This window comes from Lytechinus pictus, chromosome 18 (genome assembly GCF_037042905.1).
Source record: "Lytechinus pictus isolate F3 Inbred chromosome 18, Lp3.0, whole genome shotgun sequence".
NCBI lineage: Eukaryota > Metazoa > Echinodermata > Echinoidea > Temnopleuroida > Toxopneustidae > Lytechinus > Lytechinus pictus.
This window is the reverse complement of record NC_087262.1, coordinates 21509014-21530875: the sequence shown is the minus strand read 5'-3', so window position 1 is coordinate 21530875 and position 21862 is coordinate 21509014. Positions and strand designations below refer to the sequence as shown.

Genomic DNA, 21862 nt, shown 5'->3' with positions numbered 1-21862 from the left:
TACAAGTTATCGCGCTGCTGAATTTTCGACAAAGACCTCCAAGCTGTCCGGGTATTTGTACTCTCCCAAAGTCGCTGAACGAAAAATCCCAATTGTCTCTATCGGCAGGCATTTGGGATGGTAAATTATCGGATGGTCTAATGACCACTTGGTCTAATAGCCAAATGGTCTATTGACCATGCAGTTGGGCTAATCGTTTTATTGGTCTTATATTCATTTCGTCTAATTGTTATATGAATGATCGTTTGGTCTCACACTTGGTCTTATGTCCATTTAGTCTAATATAAAATCATTATCGGATTTATTTGATCTAAAATGGTCATGGATAAATAAATACATGTCGCCCTGCAGGATCCGGATGGGTAGAGCCGGGGTAGGGCTGGTGACTAAATGGAAATTAGGCCAATAGGCCTAAGTTAGACCATATGACAATTAGACGAAATGAAATTAGACCAAGTGGTGTTAGGCCAACTGGATATTAGACTAAATGGTTATAGCCCAACTGCTGAATTAGACGAATAGGGTATTAGACCAAGTGGGAATTAGACGAATCGGATATTAGACCGTGAATTAGCCGAGGCTCCGACTGCATCAGACCAAATGGGAATTAGACGAATTGGATATTAGACCAAGTGGGAATTAGACGAACCGGATATTAGACAAACTGATTGTAGACGAAATGGATTTAGACTTTATGAAGTTGGACGAACTGATAAGTAGACCAAGTTGTATTAGACCATACGATAATTCACCAATTAAGACAGTGCAAGTGGCGTGAAGCGAGGGCCGAATCGGTACGGATAAAGTTGCGAAGTTAATCATCGACGAATCGGATCCTAGACAATCCTCTTCCAGTGACACTCCGCTTTATCCGAGTAAGTGACCTTCAATTCGAAGTATTTTATTCCCGTTTTCTAATGTATGAGGCAAATGCATATGCACTTTAACATTGCTATCGATGTATGGATATCCTGTAGAAATACTGTAGATAATATTCCTGCACTAGTTCATTGAAACTAACAATTTAATTAGAATACTTTCTGCGGGACTTCTTCTCGGCTCGGAGTCATACTACCGGTACCGGTACCGTAAGGGCACTAGTATTCAACCCGTTTGGAGAGTTTCCTCAAATATATAGAAATATAGAATTTACCTGAATTTCAGACCCGTCTTATTTCCAAGAGCAAATGCTGGTTATTCTTTTTCCGTTATTTTTTTCTTCAACCAGTTGACTGTGTGCGCGGGCGATCGAATTATACGGCGACGGATTTTGGTACTAGTATTCAACCCGTCGGCACTAGTATTCAACCTAGCGATGAAAGATGGCCCTGTTTCTCAATCTGCCCTTGTCCCATCCGACTATGGACTAGACCATTTGAGATGAGACCAAACAGGGAATTAATCAAAGCCAGAGACTTACATAGATCTAGATCTAATTTAGCAATTTAAACCCTTTTGAGATTTCCTATCAATCCTCACTAGGTTGAATACTAGTGCCATTCAGTGCAAAAGGCCATCGACGCATAATTCGATCCTCCGCGCATACAGTCGACAGATTGACAAAGAAAATACCGACAACAGATTACCCTGGAAATAACAAAGGTATGAAATTAAGATAAATTCCCTATTACTAAATATTTGGGGGAGTAGGCCTAGGCCCTATGTCAAAATCTTTGAATTATGCCGGGTTGAATACTAGTACCCATACGGTACTCTTACACAGGCTCATCATCACGCTCGCCAAACTGGCGCTGGCATGGCCTGGCTATGGCTATGGGCTATGGCTATGGTTGAAGACTATGCATCGCCGCGCTGCCCGGTTCGCCAAGGCCCAAGCGGAGATGGAGAACGGCGAGTGAAAGAATGAAAGAGAGGGTGGGTGTGGGGGGGTACTCGAATTATAACATGATACCTAAAGCTATGTGCCACGCCAACAAATTGTTGGTTCCTGTGGCTGTGCGATGTGCCAGTGGCAGGGGCTTCTGACCTCGGTGAGACAAAATTTGTGGTGGAAAAATTACGCTTTTGTTGGTGTTGTTTCTTTTGTTCTTTTGCAAAGCAAGTCTCCAATTTGAATTGGGAGATTGTCTTCCATATTGGAGAGAGTCTCCCATATTGGCAATGCGCCTCTATTGGCTACGTAATAAATGCGTGCGTGACTTCCTAGATATCGGGCCAGCGCAAGCAAGCAGTGGGCGCTGGGTGCTTCGGCGGGCCAGCATCAGTAGAGGCGCACGGCCAATATGGGAGACTCTCTCCAATAGGGGAGACAATCTCCCACATTGGAGACTTGCTTTGCAAAAGGACAAAAGAAACAACACCAACAAAAGTATGATTTTTTCCACCCAAAATTTTGTCTCACTGAGGTCAGAAGCCCATTTGTTTTGTGTGTGATTGACAACAAAATTCCTTATCAAAATAAAAGTAGACGGTGAATTTTTAAAGTAGACGGTGAAAAGGGGTAATTTTTCATGAGGAATCTGCTTATCACATTTTTATTTGCCGCCAAGGTAATCCTTTTGCAGCAAATGTAAACAAAGGAAATTGGACTCCAAAACTGGAGACTGTCTCTGAAATTGGATACCCAAATTCTTTACAAAAGTCTCTGATATTGGAGATAATCTCCCACATTGGAGACAGTCTCCAATATTGGCCGTGCGCCTCTACTGAGCATAATGGCTCCGTGCTGATCGAGCTCGCCGCTCCGACCTGCTGAGTAGACCATGACGGGCACTCTCTGGAGCGAGAAATCACAAATTTGATTGTCTCTGGAACGGGAATAAATGGAAATTTCTAATTCTATGGCTTTCTGAATTGGTGATACTCTGGAACCGAAATTTAGGCTGAAAATGGGGGTCTCAACCGTTTCAAATTTGGGCATGTCATGTAGCCTACTTAATTTTACAAGGGGTGACTAAATTACTGCAAAACGGGTATATTTTTGCAAGTCCACCACAAAAAAATGTTGATTTGAATCAAAAGAGAAAATCTGAAAAACAATGCTGAAAATTTCATCAACATCGGATGTAAAATAAGAAAGTTACAATTTTTCAAAGTTTCGCTTATTTGTCACAAAATAGTTATATGCACAATTTAGTCACATGCAAATGAGAGAATCAATGATGTCCCTCACTCACTTTTGTTTTTATTGTTTGAGTCATACAATATTTCAATTTTTACAGCTTTGACAATAAGGATAAAGCCAAAAGTTTTCTGCTTTCTAGACCTGAAATTCTGCTTTCTTCTGCTTTACAAACCTCAAATTCTGCTTTCTTCTGCTTTCTAAATTTCTTCACTTTGAAATTCTTCGAAAGCTCAGAAAAGACACTTTTAAAATTTTAAATGAGTAAAAACTGTAAAAATTCTTACCTGACTTCCCTTCCTACGTACTCCAAAGCATGGGCGAATTCGAATAACTAAAGTCATATGCGCATGCAAGCAGAACGATCAAAACAACAACAGTGCACATCACAGTACATACATGTGCATATTGAATGAATGAACATGCATACCAACGAACGTAGAGGGCAGCAACACACTTGTTGTTGCTGCCCTCTACATTCGTTAATGCATACATGCTACTAGTACAGGCGACCAATCGTTCCATCACCGGAGTAACGTGATGTGCGAAGAAAAGAAGGAGGAAGAGAAGGAAGAGTCAGAGGAGTCTGATGATGACATGGGTTTCGGTCTGTTCGACTAGAAATCTTGGACGTTCGTTAATGCATACATGCTACTAGTACAGGCGACCAAGCGTTCCATCACCGGAGTAACGTGATGTGCACGTGAATATTGCTTTCGCTATGCATGGAAATTTCCAGAACGAATCACTCACAAAGGCTGCTGGGATAGCTGCATTGCGTTAGTAGTATGTAGTGTTGTTGTACTTATACATTTATTGTGGGTCAAATCTGGTAAGGTTTGCGATCGCGATCGGTAGGCTGGTTTCAAAGAGCTTAATTTGTGCAATTCCTAGACTAGATTTTATAGACTGTATTATCAATTAGGATGCTTTTGGAACCAATATTTTATACTTTAAAGTTTAAAACTAAGATTTCTCACCGAATTCACTGTTTTTTTCAAAACTGTGTTTTCCGCTTTCTACCCCGATTTCCGCGGAAAATCCGCAAAGCGGAAAACTTAGGGCACTAAATAAGGACCACCTTGACTGAACCATAAAATGTTAAACAATTGTAATTCCACATGTTCAGGGAGAAATAAAACTTTGTTTCGCAGAACAATGAGGAGAAAATAAGAACATTTCATTTTTCATATGATAAAATACAAAAGAAATAGTGAGTGAATGATGCCATCAGTTTCCTCTTTTGCATGCCGACCGGGATGTGCATACAACTATTTTGCGAAATTAAGCATAACTCAAAAAATGTCATGATTTTCTTATTTTACAATCCCATTTTGATGAAATTTTCACTATGCTTGTTGGATTTTTCTCTTTTTATTCAACTTTTTGTTGGGGTGGACTTGTCCTTTAATAAAGCAATAGTGCATGTGTTATCCATTTTGTATTAATGATATTATAACAACCCGATGATTTTTTTCCAAAAGCAATTGCAATGTAGAGTAGATCTAGATTAACCTGCCCAAGATTCAACATGTTGAAATTTTCTGCAGATTGCAGTATTTTTGGCGCCAATGCCAGCACCAGCAATGCGGACTTCAAAGTTCAAGAAAATTTCTCCACCAGTTATTGTTTGGAAATCAAATGTCATAGCAAGTCTCTCAATCACATTTCAAGGTCAATATTCCTACCGCTTTTCCGAATATCACTGATGGGAATGGCTGTACTTTGGTTTTGATCTCGACATCATCGTTTGAATTTTTAGACATCGCTTTGCCTCAAATTTTATATGGACTGAAAAGTTAGCGAACAAAATAATGCAAACATGCAGCAAACAAATAGGTGAGTGGTCGAGGCACTGGTCAGAAAATTTGGATCGTCCCAGTGTACAGGGACTGTTCTCAGTTTTCAAAGATTTCGCCACACAAGAAATAGGAAAGTTCATTCACGTATCAAGTGCCGACACCAATCAAGTGCGCTAGTCAAGTAAACATATCGGGTTTAAAATAAAGATTATTGGAAGACGGCAAGTCGTGAAAAATAGATGGTGAACTGGGGGGAATTGAGGTCACTCATCTATTTTTAGAATGCTATATCCTAGTAATTGACGTCTACATGTATGTCCAGCAGGGGTAAGTATAAAAAAAAATGTAAACAAGGACAATCTCAATTTATCAAGCAGTTGAGTTTCTAAAAGTAATCGCCTCTTTGGATTTTTAAGAAGTGCATATGCACGCTGAAATTGATCGAGACTCTAATTCATCTGCATGAAGAATGAATGTAATTGAATGCTATTGGCTTAAAAAACTTTGAGTGTGAATGTCTCGGTTTCAAAATGTATTTTGTTTTCTATTGGGCAAGAGTACTTTGCGAGATAAAGAAAACCAAGGAAATTGTAAATGATTGTGATGGAAGAAAAACTATGGTATGTTAATTGCAATTGAATGTTTCATTTTTGGCAGCCTTCAGAAGAGCCCCATTGACTGCTTCACATAACTCAAACCCAACAAAATGTCAGCAGAAGACGGATTCATCGTCAGAGCCAGGGGTCTCCCCTGGTCAGCTACTGCTGATGATATCATCACATTCTTCAGCGGTGAGTGAGATCCACATAATTGAGATGTTCTTATACATGTCTTTTGAATTTTTAAAAGATCATTTAATTTTTCACAAGGCAGGGGATTAAAAGTATAGAAATAGGCCATACCTTTACTTAACAAGCACCCAAATAAAAAACTAGTTTGCTTTGGAAACCCTTTCACTCAAGGAAAGTTGTTTGGATATTCATGACTGGGCCTCTTGCATTGTAGGTCTTCCTTCATGTTAGTCTTGTGACTCTTGTTACTTGTTTGAAAAAGTTTCATCTCTCAGCAAACTAATGAAGAAGAAAAAAGCTTACAGAGGATCATAACAAATGTTCCTGAAAATATACTCTAAGCTTTATAGACTATAACTTGACTACAGTGTTGCGCCAAGAAATAACTGAAATATTATGTTTGTGAGGTACAGTGACTTTGTAGACATACAGTAGTGCAAGTTGGAAACGTGTTAATCTGTCAGTTCTATGCTTAGCGTTAAACTGACACGGACAATCTTAACCATTTCCTTAATGTTGAAAGTTAATATGTTTATAATTTGCCATATACTATCTTTCTAAATCAGACTCCGAGATTGAGGGAGGTGCTGATGGTATCAAGTTTGTCCATCTTTCCGGAGGGCGCCCTTCAGGAGAATGCTTTGTCAATTTCAAGACTGCCGAAGATGTTCTCAAGGCCCTGAAGAAAAACAACAATCACATCGGTCATAGATACATCGAAGGTAAGATTCCGAACACTTAGGCATTAGCACTAACTGAATGGGTTTCATTTTGGTAGATTATTGTTCGGGACACCTCTCTCAGGGTCTGTGCCATCGGCCATGTGATGTTGTCACCTGGAGATCAAAATAAGCATATTTTTGGTCAAGATGTGTTTTTATGGCCTTCTTAGTAAACATACTACTACATGTATGAACAAATATATATAAAAACTAGTTTATTGTATTGTTTATAAAAAAAAATTTTATGGGGGGGGGGGTGTCTTTTGTTCTCTGTTTTTTAAAATAAAATTGTATGTATAGCCTACAATCTTGCTTTCTTAAAGTCATCAAAAACTCATACATCTATCAATTTTTGTTTAAAGCATAATTTTTTATATTAAATTTCTAATCAAAATTAAATTTTTGAGCTATTATTTTTTACACGCAGGTATGAAAGAACATGTAATATATGTGTTGCATACCTTGGTATTGCAAATCTGGGCCCCGTTGCAGAAAAAGTTGCGATCAAAATAACTCAAAAAATCTTTCGCAACTTGATTTTCAGCCAATGAGGCACCGATATTCAGGACTTGCTCTTGATATTTTGACTTGCGTTTAAACACAACTCTTTCTGCAACAGGCCCCAGGTCTCACAAGTTGCGTGACACTTGAAAGGAAAAAAGTTATAAGAACATGCTGGTAAAATATTTTTGCGATTTGGATTATCATGCATACCTTGAGTGAAATTTGCTAAAATAAATGCACCGCAAATATTTCTATGTTTCCATTACATTGAAAATACATTTTAGATACTACAGTAATCGTCTTGTGTTCATATGTTTTTCCAGTATACAGATCCAAACTCAGCGAAATGGAATGGGTAACATCAAGAGGCGGAGAAAAGGCAAAGGAGGAGAATGACGGCTGTGTCCGACTTCGTGGTCTCCCTTTTGATTGCAGACCCAATGACATTGTGGAATTTTTCAAAGGTTAGTCATTCAAACTCACTCTGCCTCTGAATGAAGTAGGGGAAAGGGGTCAAGTAGTGGAGTGATTAAGTATCTGGATCTGCGTATTTCATGAAGTCATGCATGACTTCTGCAAATCTTTACAAAACTCCCACAAATAAAATTTTTCAAAAGCTTGATTTTGTTTCTGTTGATATTCCTAGGCTATGGCAACAGTTGTAGACCCTTCCTCTTTCCGCTGAGGTACTACGGATTGATAGCAACATATAACATAAAATGTTTTGCAGCTTAACTCATTTTCACATATATAATTACTTGTATCTGCATTGGAACAAAATTCTTTTTATTCCTATATATGAATAATGGAAGGAGAAAACTTTTTTGAAGAAATACGTTTTTGAAGAAATACGTTATGAAATGAATTGAACAATGACTTGTATAGCTAATACCTCGGTCACATTTGTTCTACGGCGGCCGTACGGCGAGTCGAAAACAGCCGTTTTAACATTTTTGGTACCAGCTAAATATTGGTGGTTTGAATAAAAATGAATTAAACTGCTCTTTTCGAATCGCCGTACGGCCGCCGTAGAGCAAATGTGACCGATGTATTAGTTAGAGTAGATCAGTCGTTTAATAATGAATAAACTTTCAAAAAATTGCCTAAACTACATTTTAATCTTTTTAACTGTCAGAAAGAAAATAATTGAAAAAGTATTGAATTATGTATTTATGTAGAATATTTTGATATAATTTTGTGTATCACATTTTGAAAGTAATTTGAAGCACCTATAACCTATATGTTTATTTTCAACATTCATAATTTTTTGATCTGCCTGATTTGATGCAAACCTTGGCAGGCTAGTTCCTCTAAATTTTCTGTTTTTATTAGGAATTGATATACAATGCTAAATTGCTCTTTGGATTTGTCAGTAATAGTATTCTGTTCGCCAAGTTCTTGAAATTATATTGACTAATAATATGGTACGTGCATGACTGTGAACTCATTAGATGTGTATTTGTATCCCTTCCCTTCATATATGAATTCTACCTTACCCCTCATTGGGTGGTTGGCTGGGCTGGTGGGCATGGCTTCACAACTCATCTGTCATCCTGTATCCTGATTGGTTGGTTTGGACGGGCTGGTGGGCGGTGCCTTGCTACTCTACAACCAACCCCCGGGGGTGTGTCCTGATTGGTTGGTTGGTCGGGCTTGGTGGGCGTGGTGGAACAACTGACGGCATCTTCCCCATTCCCTTGAATGGTTGGTTTGGCTGGGCTTGGTGGGCGGTACCATCTTGCAACAAACAACACGGACTGGGTGGGCCTGGTGGGCATCCTCTGGCTGGAACCGGTTAAAACTGGTTTGCCCCGACTTTACCCTTCTCTGGGTGGGATGGAAATGACACTGGACTTGCAAAAACCATTGTGAATGCGAAGGATACCAGATTTCGGAAGATGGGATTACATTACCAACGGATTACGATGGGAGGAGCACGGGGGAAGCGTATGTGCAGTTCGTCTCAAAGGAAGTTGCTACGGGGGCATTGTCTAAGCACAAGTGTGATATGGGACACAGGTGGGAAGAGATTTTTGGTAGTTCATCTTTTATGAGAGTAGATCAGTTTTGGTTTTTACAATGTCTTCTTGAACAAAAAATTTATGAATTATTTTCAATAATGCTGATTAATATATATTAATAAAAACCACCCACTCATCCTTTAGTTTAAATTTGTAGGTACATGTATAATGATGTTGCCTCTTGAAACATAACTTGTGTAGGCATTGGACATGAATTTAAGAATAACATCCCAAAATACCAATGACTTGGAACAGAAAATTGAAAATATACAAATTCATTTGTGTAACGATCGCAGATAATTATTTGTTTAATCCACTTCTCTAATCACATCCTCCCCACTATGGAAGATAAAATGGAGAGTTACAATATCAGCATTCAGCAGTTTTACTAGGGTTTAATTGCCCATTCCAGTGATAAAAGTTTTGTATTACTGCTGCAACTCTATTTGCAACTTTAATGGATGTTTTAGGCATATTGTAGGCCTTTCAATCAGTTCTCTCTGACAGTCCTGTATATATTTGATTTAATTTCTTCTTTGGACAGTGAATATTTGTCATTCTACATAATACATCGTGAAAGTTATTTTTTGTGCTTTGTTTATTATGAAATACTGTCATTTTTAAAGCTTTTTAGTAGTGTGCAAAAATTGGAAAGAGAATGAAAACTGTTAAATAGAATTTTTATCATGAGAATAATTGGTTTGTCACTTATTATGGCCTGTAAAAGAAATCAATGAATTAAGTGGGGTAAAAAAATCCAGAAAATAAAACAAATCATAATTCCTTATGCTGTAACTCTTGTCCCTAGGTACATTGAGGTATTTCAGTGCAACGCATCAGAAGCGAAACACGCAAGTAATAACCCGGGCAGAGCTCGCGGAGGAATGAACCGTCCTGGACCGTACGATCGCGCTGGTCCCATGGGTTCGGGCCGAAGGGGGATGAGGAATTCTGGATTTGAAAGAAGGTCTGGTGGATATGGTGGTGAGTGCGAATTTATTAGATTTCTGCCACTTCTAACTTATTCCTTGATTAAAGGGATATGTTCTTCATAGTAAAGACATCTATAAGGAATTATTTTGACTTGTGTTACCTGTGCTCATTTTCTACCAGGAAGAAAAAGGATTTATGAATCAACACACTTGGATACTAAGTTCAATGTGCTGAAGCCGAACCGAACGGAAGTTCGCCGAACTTGGCACTTCCGGACCAAACCGAACGCAAAGGCCTAGTTCGGTGGTTCAGTAAAAAAAAAAAAAGGCACATTAATTTAGCTAATTGAAATGCATAACGGCAGGGACTACATAGATTTAAGTGTAAAATAAATAAAAAAATTATTGGTTAGTGATTGTGCACAATAAGAATTCCACCCAAAATATTTTTAAAATCCACTATGAAAGCTCCCATCTCGTCTTTGATTGAACTGTTATCAACTTAAGAATATTTTAATAACATGAATATATTTTTTCTTGATGAAATGAGGGGACATTTGAAGCTAAACTCGGTATAAAAGTGTGATTAATTACATATTGTCGTAATCGATAGTGATCGTATTTGGACCTAATTATTTTTGTATTTAATAAAGAAAAGGACCAGACATAAATTCATTCCTCATAAATGACAAGGTATGACAGCTTCGGTCTCGTCTTTGATTGAATTTTTATCAGTTTCAATATTTTTATAAACATGAATTTATTTTTTTCTTCATGAAATTTGGGAACATTTTAAGCTAAACACAGTTCAAAAGTGTAGTTGAATTACGTATTGCTGTAATCGATCGTGATTGTAATCGGACGTACATGTAATTGTTTTGTATTTAAAAAAAGAAAAAGACAATACATAAACTAATTCCTTGTGACAGACAAAGTAATGGTAAAGTATATATATTTCACCTTCTGAAATTTTCATATTAAGATAAAAGATAAATAAATAAGAGATGAAGGAATGAGGGTAGAAAAAACAGAAAAGATAAAAATTCAAACCAAATCAACGCATGTTCCCTGATCGCGTTCCGGAAATGATAAGGAAAGTTGAAACAGGAAGTCCAAACAACCTGCTCTCAGTTGCTATTATACAGGTAAAATTTGTATTCCGAATTCGAAATGTTTTTCCATTGTCAATATTTTCTAAAAAGTGGTTTAATCTGGTCAATTACTGAAAATGAAATGATAAATTATCAGTTCCATCTTGGTTCTGAAGATCAACGCCGAGTGATTTCACAACACTAAAATACACAGTACAGTCCCATGTACTCATTTTCGTGTTGGAAATATGTTTGAAGTCACGTAGCGGCGATCTTTCTGGACCAAGAATGGACTGATATTTTATCTTTTTAAAGTAATTGATCGACCAGATTTAACCACTTTTCAGAAAATAGGGACTTTCTAAAACATTTCATATTCTTTGGAATGTGTATTTTACCAGTATAATAACAGTTGAATGGAGGTTGTTTTGTCTACTGTTTCGACATTCTCGATCAACAATTTCCAATCGGAGAAGCTGCGTGCAGCGTTTGCAATGACATTGTAATCGATCATGATCATAGCTACATGAAATAATCATGAAAAAAATATGATCTTTGTAATTCCATTTCTGTCCTGATTCTCTCATCAATATTTTTTCTTTGTTTTTTTTTATTTCATTTTAAAAATGAAAGTAGAAATGACTCTAATTTTTGTTTAAAGATTAAAATAAATAAAAGAAACTATTCTTTTTAGAAACAAAATTTATTATAAATATATGACAGATTATCTGTTCGAGGGTCGGCATTTCCTTATTTTATGTTAATAATTTAATTTTGGCATTGATAGCCGAACCACGAACCAAAGTTCGGAAAAAAACTGCCGAACAGAACCCGAACATGCCGCCAGACTTGCAGCACTAGTTCAATGGATTCTGTTTGAAATCATTTTATGATTGTCACCAAAACTAGAAGTTACATTGAGTGTTGTACTAACATTCTCTCTTGTTGCAGGATATGGCTATGACGAAGACTACAGCTTTGGCAGTGGGTACGGATACGGAGGAGGAAGAGGAGGAGGAGGAGGTGGTGGTGGTGGTGGTAGTGGATATAGTGGGCGTGGCATCTCCGGACCAGGTAGAGGGGGATGGGGAGGTGGACCTCAGCCGCTTCTGCCAAGAGGTGCGTCAGTGGCATGAAGTATTTAATTGCGCAATCTGCTTTAATTTTTTTTCTGTTCAAATGATGCATCGATTAGCTGACACAAGCTCTGGGGATGGTTGGCCCTAATTCAAATCAGACTGGGTGCATTATGTATCTCGCTATATAAATACAAGGAGTTTAGTCTTTCACATGATAAAATCATCTTTATGGGTAGACACTCGCGCACTTGGTTCAGAAATAATTTTTGTGGACCTTTAAAAATTCACTGTAGTGTTAGCATAGAACCATTCCTTTTTACATTAACATCATTGGAGCATTTCCTGTTCCTGATATGGATTATAGCAACTGTCAGAATTTAAGGAGCAAACATTGCCAGAGCATTATGTCATCTAGTCGGTGTGAAAAAAACATCATTTTCTGTGACAAAAAGGTAAATTTGTTGTGTAAATGCATTCACCTTGCACATATTTTGTCCCAAATTCTTTTTATTCTTATAAGAAAGTATAGGTGCGTTAATTGATTAGCGTAAAGCTTAACTCTTGTGAGATAAAGATCTGACTTCCTTGTAATGATGTGAAGCGATTTTCAACTCCCAAGTTTCTTCTTCTTCTTCTGACTTGCCAGTAAAGCTTAAAGTGGTTTAGGATTTATTGCATAGATGAAATGATAAATTACTTGTACATTGTGAATGATTTTATGTAAACTTTGAAATAGAAAGAATTAATTAAGCATAAAGTCCATCAAGAAATATAAGGAGGGCAATAACTAGGCTAAAACAGTGGTGACGTAATGACCCATTTTTGATGCCCAAGTACATATTGCTATGTCACAAAATAGGACATTTCACACTCCTTGGTTAAGGAAAACAAACCTATTCTGAACTGATCTCATTTTAGAATGTTAAAAGCTACTGTTGCTTTTTTTTTGCTTGATTGGTGAAAATGAACAACCAGTCTTTTTCCTTTAATGATATACCCCTTGTGTGTTTTGTTATTTAGACATTTTGCCTTCTCTTTGAAGTAATTATTTTAGAATTAGAATGATTGAAAATATTCCTACATCACATGTTGATATTTTTATAAAAGGTTTCCCTTAGTTTCATTAAGACTTGCAAACAGCTTTATCAAATACCACTCTAGTAATAAATAGAGTTTAAATATAAACCTCTGTCTTATCAAAACGGTGGTAGTTCATAAAGTTAACTACTTGACACATACATGGTCACATGTTCTTTCTGTTAATGATGTATATCCCAGATTTTTGTCCCTGATTATCAACATATGTCCATCCTAATCAACTGTTATCACTCTCCTAGGTGCACTGCCACTATTAGCCAAGTTCACTTATATGGGAAATAATTTATCAAGTGATTGTGATATTGCATTTGGTGATAGTATAACACCCTGTATTAATCTAGAGGTCACTATTTTTTTCTCACTACAGGAGGAGACTTCGCCAAGCGTGGTTACGGAGGCATGGGCGGTGGCATGGGAGGTAGCATGGGCGGCGGCATGGGCAGTGGCATGGGCGGCGGCGGCATGGGCGGTGGCATGGGTGGCGGCATGGGCGGCGGTGGCATGGACTATGGTGGTGGTGGAGCTGGTGCTGGTGGTGACTACGTACCAAAGGCTGGTTACTCCGTCCACATGAGAGGACTCCCATACAAAGCAACAGAGGATGACATCACCCAGGTGAGCTTGCATGCATTGTTGACGGTGTAACAGGGGTTGTAAATCATCCAGAGTTGAATGAATTAAATAAATATCTCACCCAGTTTTCTTTCACCAATTTTGTGAAGTTTTCTAGTTATTGAATTTAATCTCATTTGTTTGAATTTATGTCCTGTTTAATGAAACCGGATTCTGGAGGATATTAAAAAAAAATTAATGGTGATATAGTCGAAATAATGACATCAAGAACTATCCAGAAAAGTAATTAGTGTGTGCATTGAAGAATGAACAGTATAGAACAGAAGTATGGAAAATACAATTGAATAGGTACTTTATGATGTCATCCAGCCTTGACAGGAGCTAGGCCCCCTCCGGTTATCCACTGGGTAACTCCATGGTAACAATCCTAAACAGCTAATAAAATCAAGGATTTCATGAGAGTTAACATTGAATGACAAAGTTACCACAATGGGAACTTTTCTGCAGTAGGATCTAGGGTTCCTTTTCATGAAAAGTTGTTATTATAACAAATGCACGGTTTCTGTAACAAACTTACTGTCAGCCAATCGGATTGAAGGGTTTAAGTAGCTTTTAACTGTTGTAAAATTTTTATTACAATAAGTTTTATGAAATGGACCCCAGATCCTTCCTGGCTACAGTGATGGACCATTGGAGAGAAACAGTGATAAATTTATAATGTTGATGTTTGTGATGCGCTAGTACCTATCATGAGAAGATACTCCTGGAGCACTGGATGTATAAATTTCTCCTGTATCTCTTCCCCCCCCCCCCAGTTCTTTGGACAAGTTGCTACCCCCTGCAATGTTGTTATTCATAAGATCAACAACCGTTCCACGGGTGAAGCCGATGTGGAATTCCAGACCCTTGAAGCCGCCAAGGCTGCCATGTCCAAGGACAAACAGGAGATTGGACCTCGTTACATTGAGCTGTTCCTTAACAACGATGAGAGCGCTGGCGGTGGCGGAGCTGGAGGATATGGCAGTAGCCAGGGAAACTCTGGAGGTTACTCGGGAGGTAGGTGTACTGCTGAAATAGCCTGGATAATAAATAATAATGGCTGGATTTATATTGTGCATTTTGCCTGAGGATACAAAGCGCTGCTGGTATTTCCTCGGCTTTAGATTGAGCTAGCAGTTTTTCAACGGTGCTCAGTGTATTCAATCCTGCCGTGTACCCATTCACCTCATCAGGGTCAAATGCAGCACAGTGTGGATAGTTAAGCTGGCATCAAAACCTTTTTTGTGTCTACTGGACCAATGAAATAAATACTGAGAAATTCTGTGTCTGTGATGACTTGAGAATTGAGCAAGGTTAAGAAATTCATTTTCTGGTCTGTATCAAAATTATCACATAATATTAAATTTCAAACCTTCAATCAAACAAGCAGGCCTATGGAAATTAAATCATTGTGATTTCGATTTATGGCTTGAAATCTAATCTATAAAACTTTTAGGATGTTCAGATCTTAACCTTTGTCAAATTGTCAAAGTTATATAGCACCAAATTTTTATGTATAACTTTATTATCATCAATACTCCAGTGTGTGGGAAATTGCCTTGGTGGCTGGCAGCATCTGTTGGGCTCCAGTGGACAGACAGGCTTGACTAAGGCCTATTGATCATCTCCAAAATAAATGTAACAATTGCAGGCTGCTCTTGTAAGGTTCAAGTTTTCATGTATGAGGGTCAAGCTAGCACTGCTCAGAAGGACTATAGCACATTGCTTTTGATAGTAATATTTCTTTGAATAAACTTAAGGTGATGAATCACAAGAATCCTCCCAATTTTTTTTTTTTTTACTAAAAACAGAGGCAAACGGCAACATGGTAATGAGTCATATATTGCAAGTGATCATCTGTTTCATATTGTTTTGTCATTACAGGTGGCTACGGAGGCGGTGTCGGTGGGGGCTACAGTAGCAGCTCTCTAGGAGGATCTGGTTTGGGTGGTGGTTACAGCAGTTTTGGTAATGGCAACAGCACTGGATATAGTGAGTAACCTTAATGTGGGGGGGGGGTGTTGGGGAAAGGGTGGGGGCAGCAATGAAAACTACAACAATCAGGAGTGGATATAGTGATTGTAATTTGTTCATGGAGCTGATTTTTATGATTGATCATACCCAATAATCAATGTATTCAAACATAGAAATTTGCCATATGAGCATTTGCTGAATAACTTTTATGTTACGAGGCCCAGAGAGATACAAGATACAGTATTTAGCTCTTTGTTACATTGAATGTGAAGGCATTTGAAGAGCAACCCTTTGCAGTCTATCATTTCTCCCCAGGATATTCTTCCTAAATGTCAAGGATAGGGTCTTGTTTCATGAAGACTTGTCATAATTAAGCAAATGCACAATTTCTATAGTAAATATACTACAGTCCGACCTCTCTTATCCGGCCTCCCCTTATCCGGATCTCTCTATTATCCGGACGCACATTTGCCGAGATTTTTTTTTTTAATTCAATCTAGTACATGAGTAAATTGAGATGGCAATCTTAACTCAATCCTATATGCAAACTCCCTTTGATTACATATATTTTTCAATATAGTCTACCTAAAACAACATTATTTTTCATGAAAATATCTCACCCAAATCACAGAAAGAACTTAGGCAGGATAATTTTCCAGGAAAATGGGGCGCAATGTAAACATTTCATCACGTTCTCTTTTTTTTTCCTGGGAAAAACAACACATGTCTCGCTAGCCAACGCTAGGCCTCGATACGAACAGCGCCATCTATCATGTTTAAGCCTACAGTCAGTGTAACAATGGCTGACATTGCGAAGCTGCGATAGCCGCCACGATGATCTTATTGTAAAACTTAGTTTCATGGAGTCATTCATTCTCTTTCTTTCGAAGTATGCTCGATTTATACCTCAATCATTTGAGCAGGTAAATTATCCAACAGTTTTGGCCACCAATCGATTTTATTTCCGTAAAAATACCGCCTATAATTTGCACTGACACTGCAGTGAATACTGTCTGTGTATGCCCACTAAATAGACTACGTGCAGCTTCTATTGCGGAGGCAGCTGCGTGTATTTAATATTGGGTCTCCCAGATCCGGATAAATCCCTTATCCGGATTGGTGCTGGTCCCAACGTGTCCGGATAAGAGAGGTCGGACTGTATTAGCCAATCAGATTGAAGGATTTCAGTAGCCTTTAACTGTTTTTGCACATTTGTTATTATAAGATTTTTTTTTAATTGGGGTCCTAGAATTTGACAGCTCACAGTAATTGTTTTCATCTATCCCACAACTGTCACTGTAGAGGTGTTGCAGCTAAATAGATCAGTCTCTGGACTTTGATCCACAAGGTCTGGGGTTCAAATCCCACCACAGCACCTGCATACTTTGGCAGGTTGTTTAAACCTCCATTTGCCACTCTCTAGACAGCACTGGTGTGGTAAATGTATTAAGCACTTTCTATCTTTTTCATATTATTTTCTATTCTTGATATTTTTCCATAGGCAACACAGGGATTAGCGGAAGCACAGGAAATAGTGGTTTCTATGGATCAGGATCTAGCAGCGGCACTGGGATGGGCCTTGGAATGAACAGGGGAGGAAATAGCTTCTATTAAATTTATTTGTTTTCTCCAAGTTCATCCGTGTAAGTGACACTATCATGTACGCCAAAGGTCACCAAAGGCAACCCATTTGTTCCACTAGACTTTCTCAATCACATCTCTACCAAGGATGAAGTCATTCTGCGCCATTTCATTTTGGGTTTCTTGTTTTCATGTCCTTAAATATTTCAATTGTATTGTCTTTTTAAACTCCCTTGTGTATCTGTCTTTTCTGCTGAACTATGTTACAAGGTGCATTGTGCATTGGTCAACTGGGTCACATTATAATGTGCATTTTATATAAATGTTCTTTAGGGATGTAGTCCAGGCTGGTAGTTCAGAGTCTCAAGTAATGTTGTAACCCGCAAGTGAAAACCCGAACCGTACCGTCCCGTATAATCCAATAATTTGCAAGCGGGACCCGCTGACCCGTCGGGTTTTAACCCGCAAGTAAATTTATCTTTTGAAATGAAAATTATTTCTGCAATCCCCACACTATACAGGCTCAAATCACGAAAATATATGCCAACTACTAACCTAGCCTAGAGTGAATTTACTTACAATTTGCAAATTCGCCTTTTATTCCGGAGAGAAAATGTTTTTGGGGGTTACTTTGTACCCGAAATGGGTCGGCTCTGATCTCGTAATCGAAAGCATTGCGCAATTAACTCCTCGGATCGGAGCCGCAGCTCAGCGCGCGCTAGCTACATGTAGCACAGGCTGCCCAGCAAATTCGATGTTCAGTTTCCCGTCGCCCGCCCGCGTTATGAAATTTGGACCGCGTTTAAAAATCAAATTCTGAAAATAATTCATTATTTTACTATTTTGACATAGATCTAGATTCAGAACTGATATAAAACATTAATATAAAGCTTTTCAGTCACAATTACTTGTATATCATGTAAATACCTGTAATTATTTTCTTGTTTTTTTCTTGTGAATGGAATGACACTGCATGCTCAACCACACCTCGAGCGATGTTCGTGCAGGCTCCACTCAACTTCACTTCTGCTACACTACGCTCTACCTACCCGATGTAGCGGTAGTGAAGTGGAGTGGAGCCTGCATGAACATCGCTCGAGGTTTGGTCGAGCTACCTCAATAAATCCCATAGTCTAGTAACCTCGCATTGGTGAGTTGTCATACGGCATATCAGACAAAAAAATCATCAAACAAAACTCAATCTGTTTTACAAGGCCGACAGGAGGCTCACGCACGTACGCATTGGCGCTTGTACTAGCTAGCCAGTCTGAGCTCTGTCTCTCTGCCAGAGCTCTGGGGGACAATTCGCTCTGTAAAGGCCTCAATGATGGTGATTTTATGTTTCAGACAGAGTTTATATTTCGGGAATATTATTCAAAACTGCCAATAAAGTTAGATGATTTCTTCATTGTCATGTATATTTAAGTTATTAATGAGTTCATTCTCACCAAATTTAGACTCCCCCATAGAGAAATGCAATTTTCGTGGAGATCTGCGTTTTCAAAGAACATCAGGAAAAGTTAGGGTATGTGGGCCTTTATTACATGGCCAAGTACTGGAATTAGATGGAGTAGAAATTAGATATTGAATTCATTTATATCCAAGTTCAACTCATAGTCACACCCACACAAACACACCCACATCCAAGATTCTAAGCATTAAAAAAATAACTTTAAAATCATGCAATATTTAAACAATAAGTAATAATTGATTTAATAAATGAACAGGGATTCCTCAAAATACAAAAACGTAGCATTTGAAAAGAGCCCCCGAAATGAAAAAAGTAGCCTCCAAAACGGTAGAAATGGAGACCCTGAAATATTACAAAAAATGAAAATGGAACCCCCGAAAAAAAATGATTGATTTGCTCCCTGGCTTCAAGACAGTTCCACAGAATAAAAGTGCGTTCAAAGGTTACAAAAGGTCAAACTTTCATCTTCTGGAAAATAATGAATAATGAAATCCTCATTATGAGCTGGAAAAAATGGGACGGGAAACTCGACATCGAGTTTCATTGGCCTATGCGATTGTTTTTTACTAGACTGTGCTGCGCTGCACTGGCGCGCGCTCCTTCTTCGAAAGAGCAACTCGATGTATTTATGTCGAACTGGACTCAGTCCTGTTCACTGTTCACAAGACAAAAATACGCCAGCATTTTTTTAAAAGGAAATATCTACGTCTCTAAAAGAATCCGCCACGTAAGAAGCACATGATCCTAACTCAATTTTCATTGTTAATGTTTTTATTATGCGTCGTTACTTATCCCTTTTTTTTCGCATGACGGTCTGCGGGTTTGAGAATGAACTCGGCCCGGCCCGCAACCCGCGATCGGGGGCATACCGGCAGGTTAACCCGTACCGCAACGGGTGCGGGTTACAACATTGGTCTCAAGGCCACCGGGTAAAACATTCTTCTATAGATTTCATGCATGTCACTTGGGCTGAGGCCAAGGCCGGCAAAATGTGGCATGAGGCCGGCCTGGACTACATCCCTGATGGTTATACACCTAATCTCAATCAGTACATTTATTTTTTAATAAATTTTCATTTTAATTGATTTTTGAACAAACATGAATTCTTCTTGATATTTTCTGTGGATATTGTACAGCGACAGAAAATCTATACTGATGTGGAATAAAAAGCTGACCCCTATTGACAGATAATTATTCCAAAATAAATGTATTAGTATGAATAAGGGAAATGATTGTCATGATTGTTTGTGAAAGAAACCCGGCTATGTAACAATACAAGTTGTTTCCGACTGTCAATCTGGATTTCACTTTTAAATATTTTTATGTAGATTTTTTGTAAATGTTTGTTTTCCCATGGACCAAGTGATAATTTTGTCTTTGTGATTTTACTACTTAGTACATGTGCAGACCTACTCATTTTAAGCCTGTTTTATACTTTTAATGCTGACTACCATTTAGGGGGTAAAAAACTTTAAAAGTTCAGTTTCGTTATTTTGTGATTGTTAGTGCTGTATGCTATGATCCTCGGGAAGTTATTATTTTCTGTGTCCCGGCTTAACTTATCATACATTAGGGCCTGTTCATAAATTTCTCCCCAAATCTGTCACCACTATAAAATGCTCATGATACGACAGACCTCCATATTTATATTTATAACGTATGGTAAATATGAGCTAACTCTCTATCTCTTTACGTAAATAGTCACATGAACAACTAATGACATGTTATTTAGTACTAATTAGACTCTCCTAGGTATTTGATTAGTTCACAACTTTGTGCCACCAGGCGTGAAAAGGATCTCGTTATCAGCAGAATTAGTTTTGTGCCAATGCATATTCAAAGACATGTACAAAACTATGGAGGTGTCTTGCAAAATGTTCTCCCCAGTGTTTGGTATTCTGAAGAAATTGTTGTCATACCCCTATGATGTATATATTGCATTTTGATCATGGATTTTAGGATTTCTGTTCTTTTTCATGGTGTGATCAGTGAATTAAAGTTCAATCACTTGTCAAAAGTATTAATGGTTTTACTTCAAATGATATACTATTTGGAAGTAAGTCGAGTCAATGTGAAGTGTTTATTATGAGAGGAAGAGATTAAAGTGATTTACACATGTATACATCATTATAGTTAGCATGATTTCTTTTTATTTTCTTAGTCTATTATGTGAGTTCACCCACATGGTCATATATTTGCAGGCACAAACACTAGTTTCTTGAACATACTGTAGTGGTCTGGATTTGCAGACTAATATAGCTGTTAGGAAATATACATAACTTCTTCAAATCAGGAACCTGAATTGATGAAGTAAGCTGATAATTGCTGCTTGTGGCTTGTCTCAAATCCCTTTTGTCGATGAAGTGTCAATGGGTGTATGTGCCTGTTAACTGCTTGATCATGACTAAACCATCCTTTTTTTCTATCATTGATAAATGTTTGAAGTGGTGTTGGAAATTGATCGCCAAGGTCAGGATATCTTCCTTTTTTTCATGCAACTCATTGGCCCGTATTCTGAAGTCGGGTTTAACTAAAACTCGGGTTTAAAGTTATGGTTGAAGTATGGATAGCCAATTGTTACATAAATCATAACAGTAGAGATATCATATTTCAGCTCATTTGGCTTTCATATCATTTATAATTGTCTTGGAAGTATAAATAGATGATTGTCTTCACCATCAATGAATCAGGAAAGAGCACAGTAAACATCAGAAACATACAACTTATTAAACATTTTGACACTTTTGGCTTCCCATAATTTTAGCACAGAGTTAGACCATGGTCTAAGTTAAACCTGACTTCAGAATACAGGCCATTGTATGTAGGGAAAATATGAATATGGGCAATTCCATAGAGAAAGAAGAGAAGGTGCAGGAGAGAGAGAGAGAATTTGGAGGTTTGCTTTAAAGAGATAAGTGGGTGTAGGGAGAGAGGGTTGGGCTGGAGGAGTGAGAAAAGGGTGCATCAAGAGAGAAAGAGGGATGCAAGGATGGGCAGAGAGAAAGGGAATGATTAAGAGGGAAGGAGTGAGATAAGGGGGGGGGGGAGTGGTTGAGGAGGAGAAAGTGAAGAAAACAATGGAATGAAAAAGGGATAATTTTC

General features: G+C 38.1%; 1 protein-coding gene across 4 annotated transcripts; it reads left to right on the top strand.

Moving 5' to 3' along the window:
• Positions 1-784: 784 nt before the first annotated feature.
• LOC129281887 (heterogeneous nuclear ribonucleoprotein H2-like) lies at positions 785-20880 on the top strand. Of its 4 annotated transcripts, none has more exons than XR_010296449.1 (12): positions 785-875; positions 5542-5675; positions 6242-6397; positions 7225-7365; positions 8782-8920; positions 9731-9906; positions 11897-12019; positions 13490-13737; positions 14511-14751; positions 15619-15726; positions 17210-18262; positions 18380-20880. XR_010296449.1 is itself a non-coding variant. In XM_064112995.1 (11 exons), exons 2-11 carry the CDS (start codon positions 5591-5593, stop codon positions 17320-17322), a joined length of 1530 nt encoding a protein of 509 aa, XP_063969065.1. In that variant the 5' UTR covers positions 785-875; positions 5542-5590; the 3' UTR covers positions 17323-20880. The 4 variants fall into 4 exon arrangements, 2 of the variants coding, with proteins under 2 accessions (XP_063969065.1, XP_063969064.1); XR_010296448.1 differs by having other exon boundaries at positions 11897-12064; XM_064112995.1 differs by having other exon boundaries at positions 17210-20880.
• The last annotated feature ends 982 nt before the right edge of the window (positions 20881-21862 follow it).

Bases quoted from the DNA above. Each gene is read 5' to 3' on its own strand.
- LOC129281887 (XM_064112994.1), top strand. From the start codon at position 5,591: ATGTCAGCAGAAGACGGATTCATCGTCAGAGCCAGGGGTCTCCCCTGG. The intron at 9,907-11,896 runs GTGAGTGCGAAT...CTCTTGTTGCAG, and splicing joins AAGGTCTGGTGGATATGGTG to GATATGGCTATGACGAAGAC. The intron at 12,065-13,489 runs GTGCGTCAGTGG...TTCTCACTACAG, and splicing joins TCAGCCGCTTCTGCCAAGAG to GAGGAGACTTCGCCAAGCGT.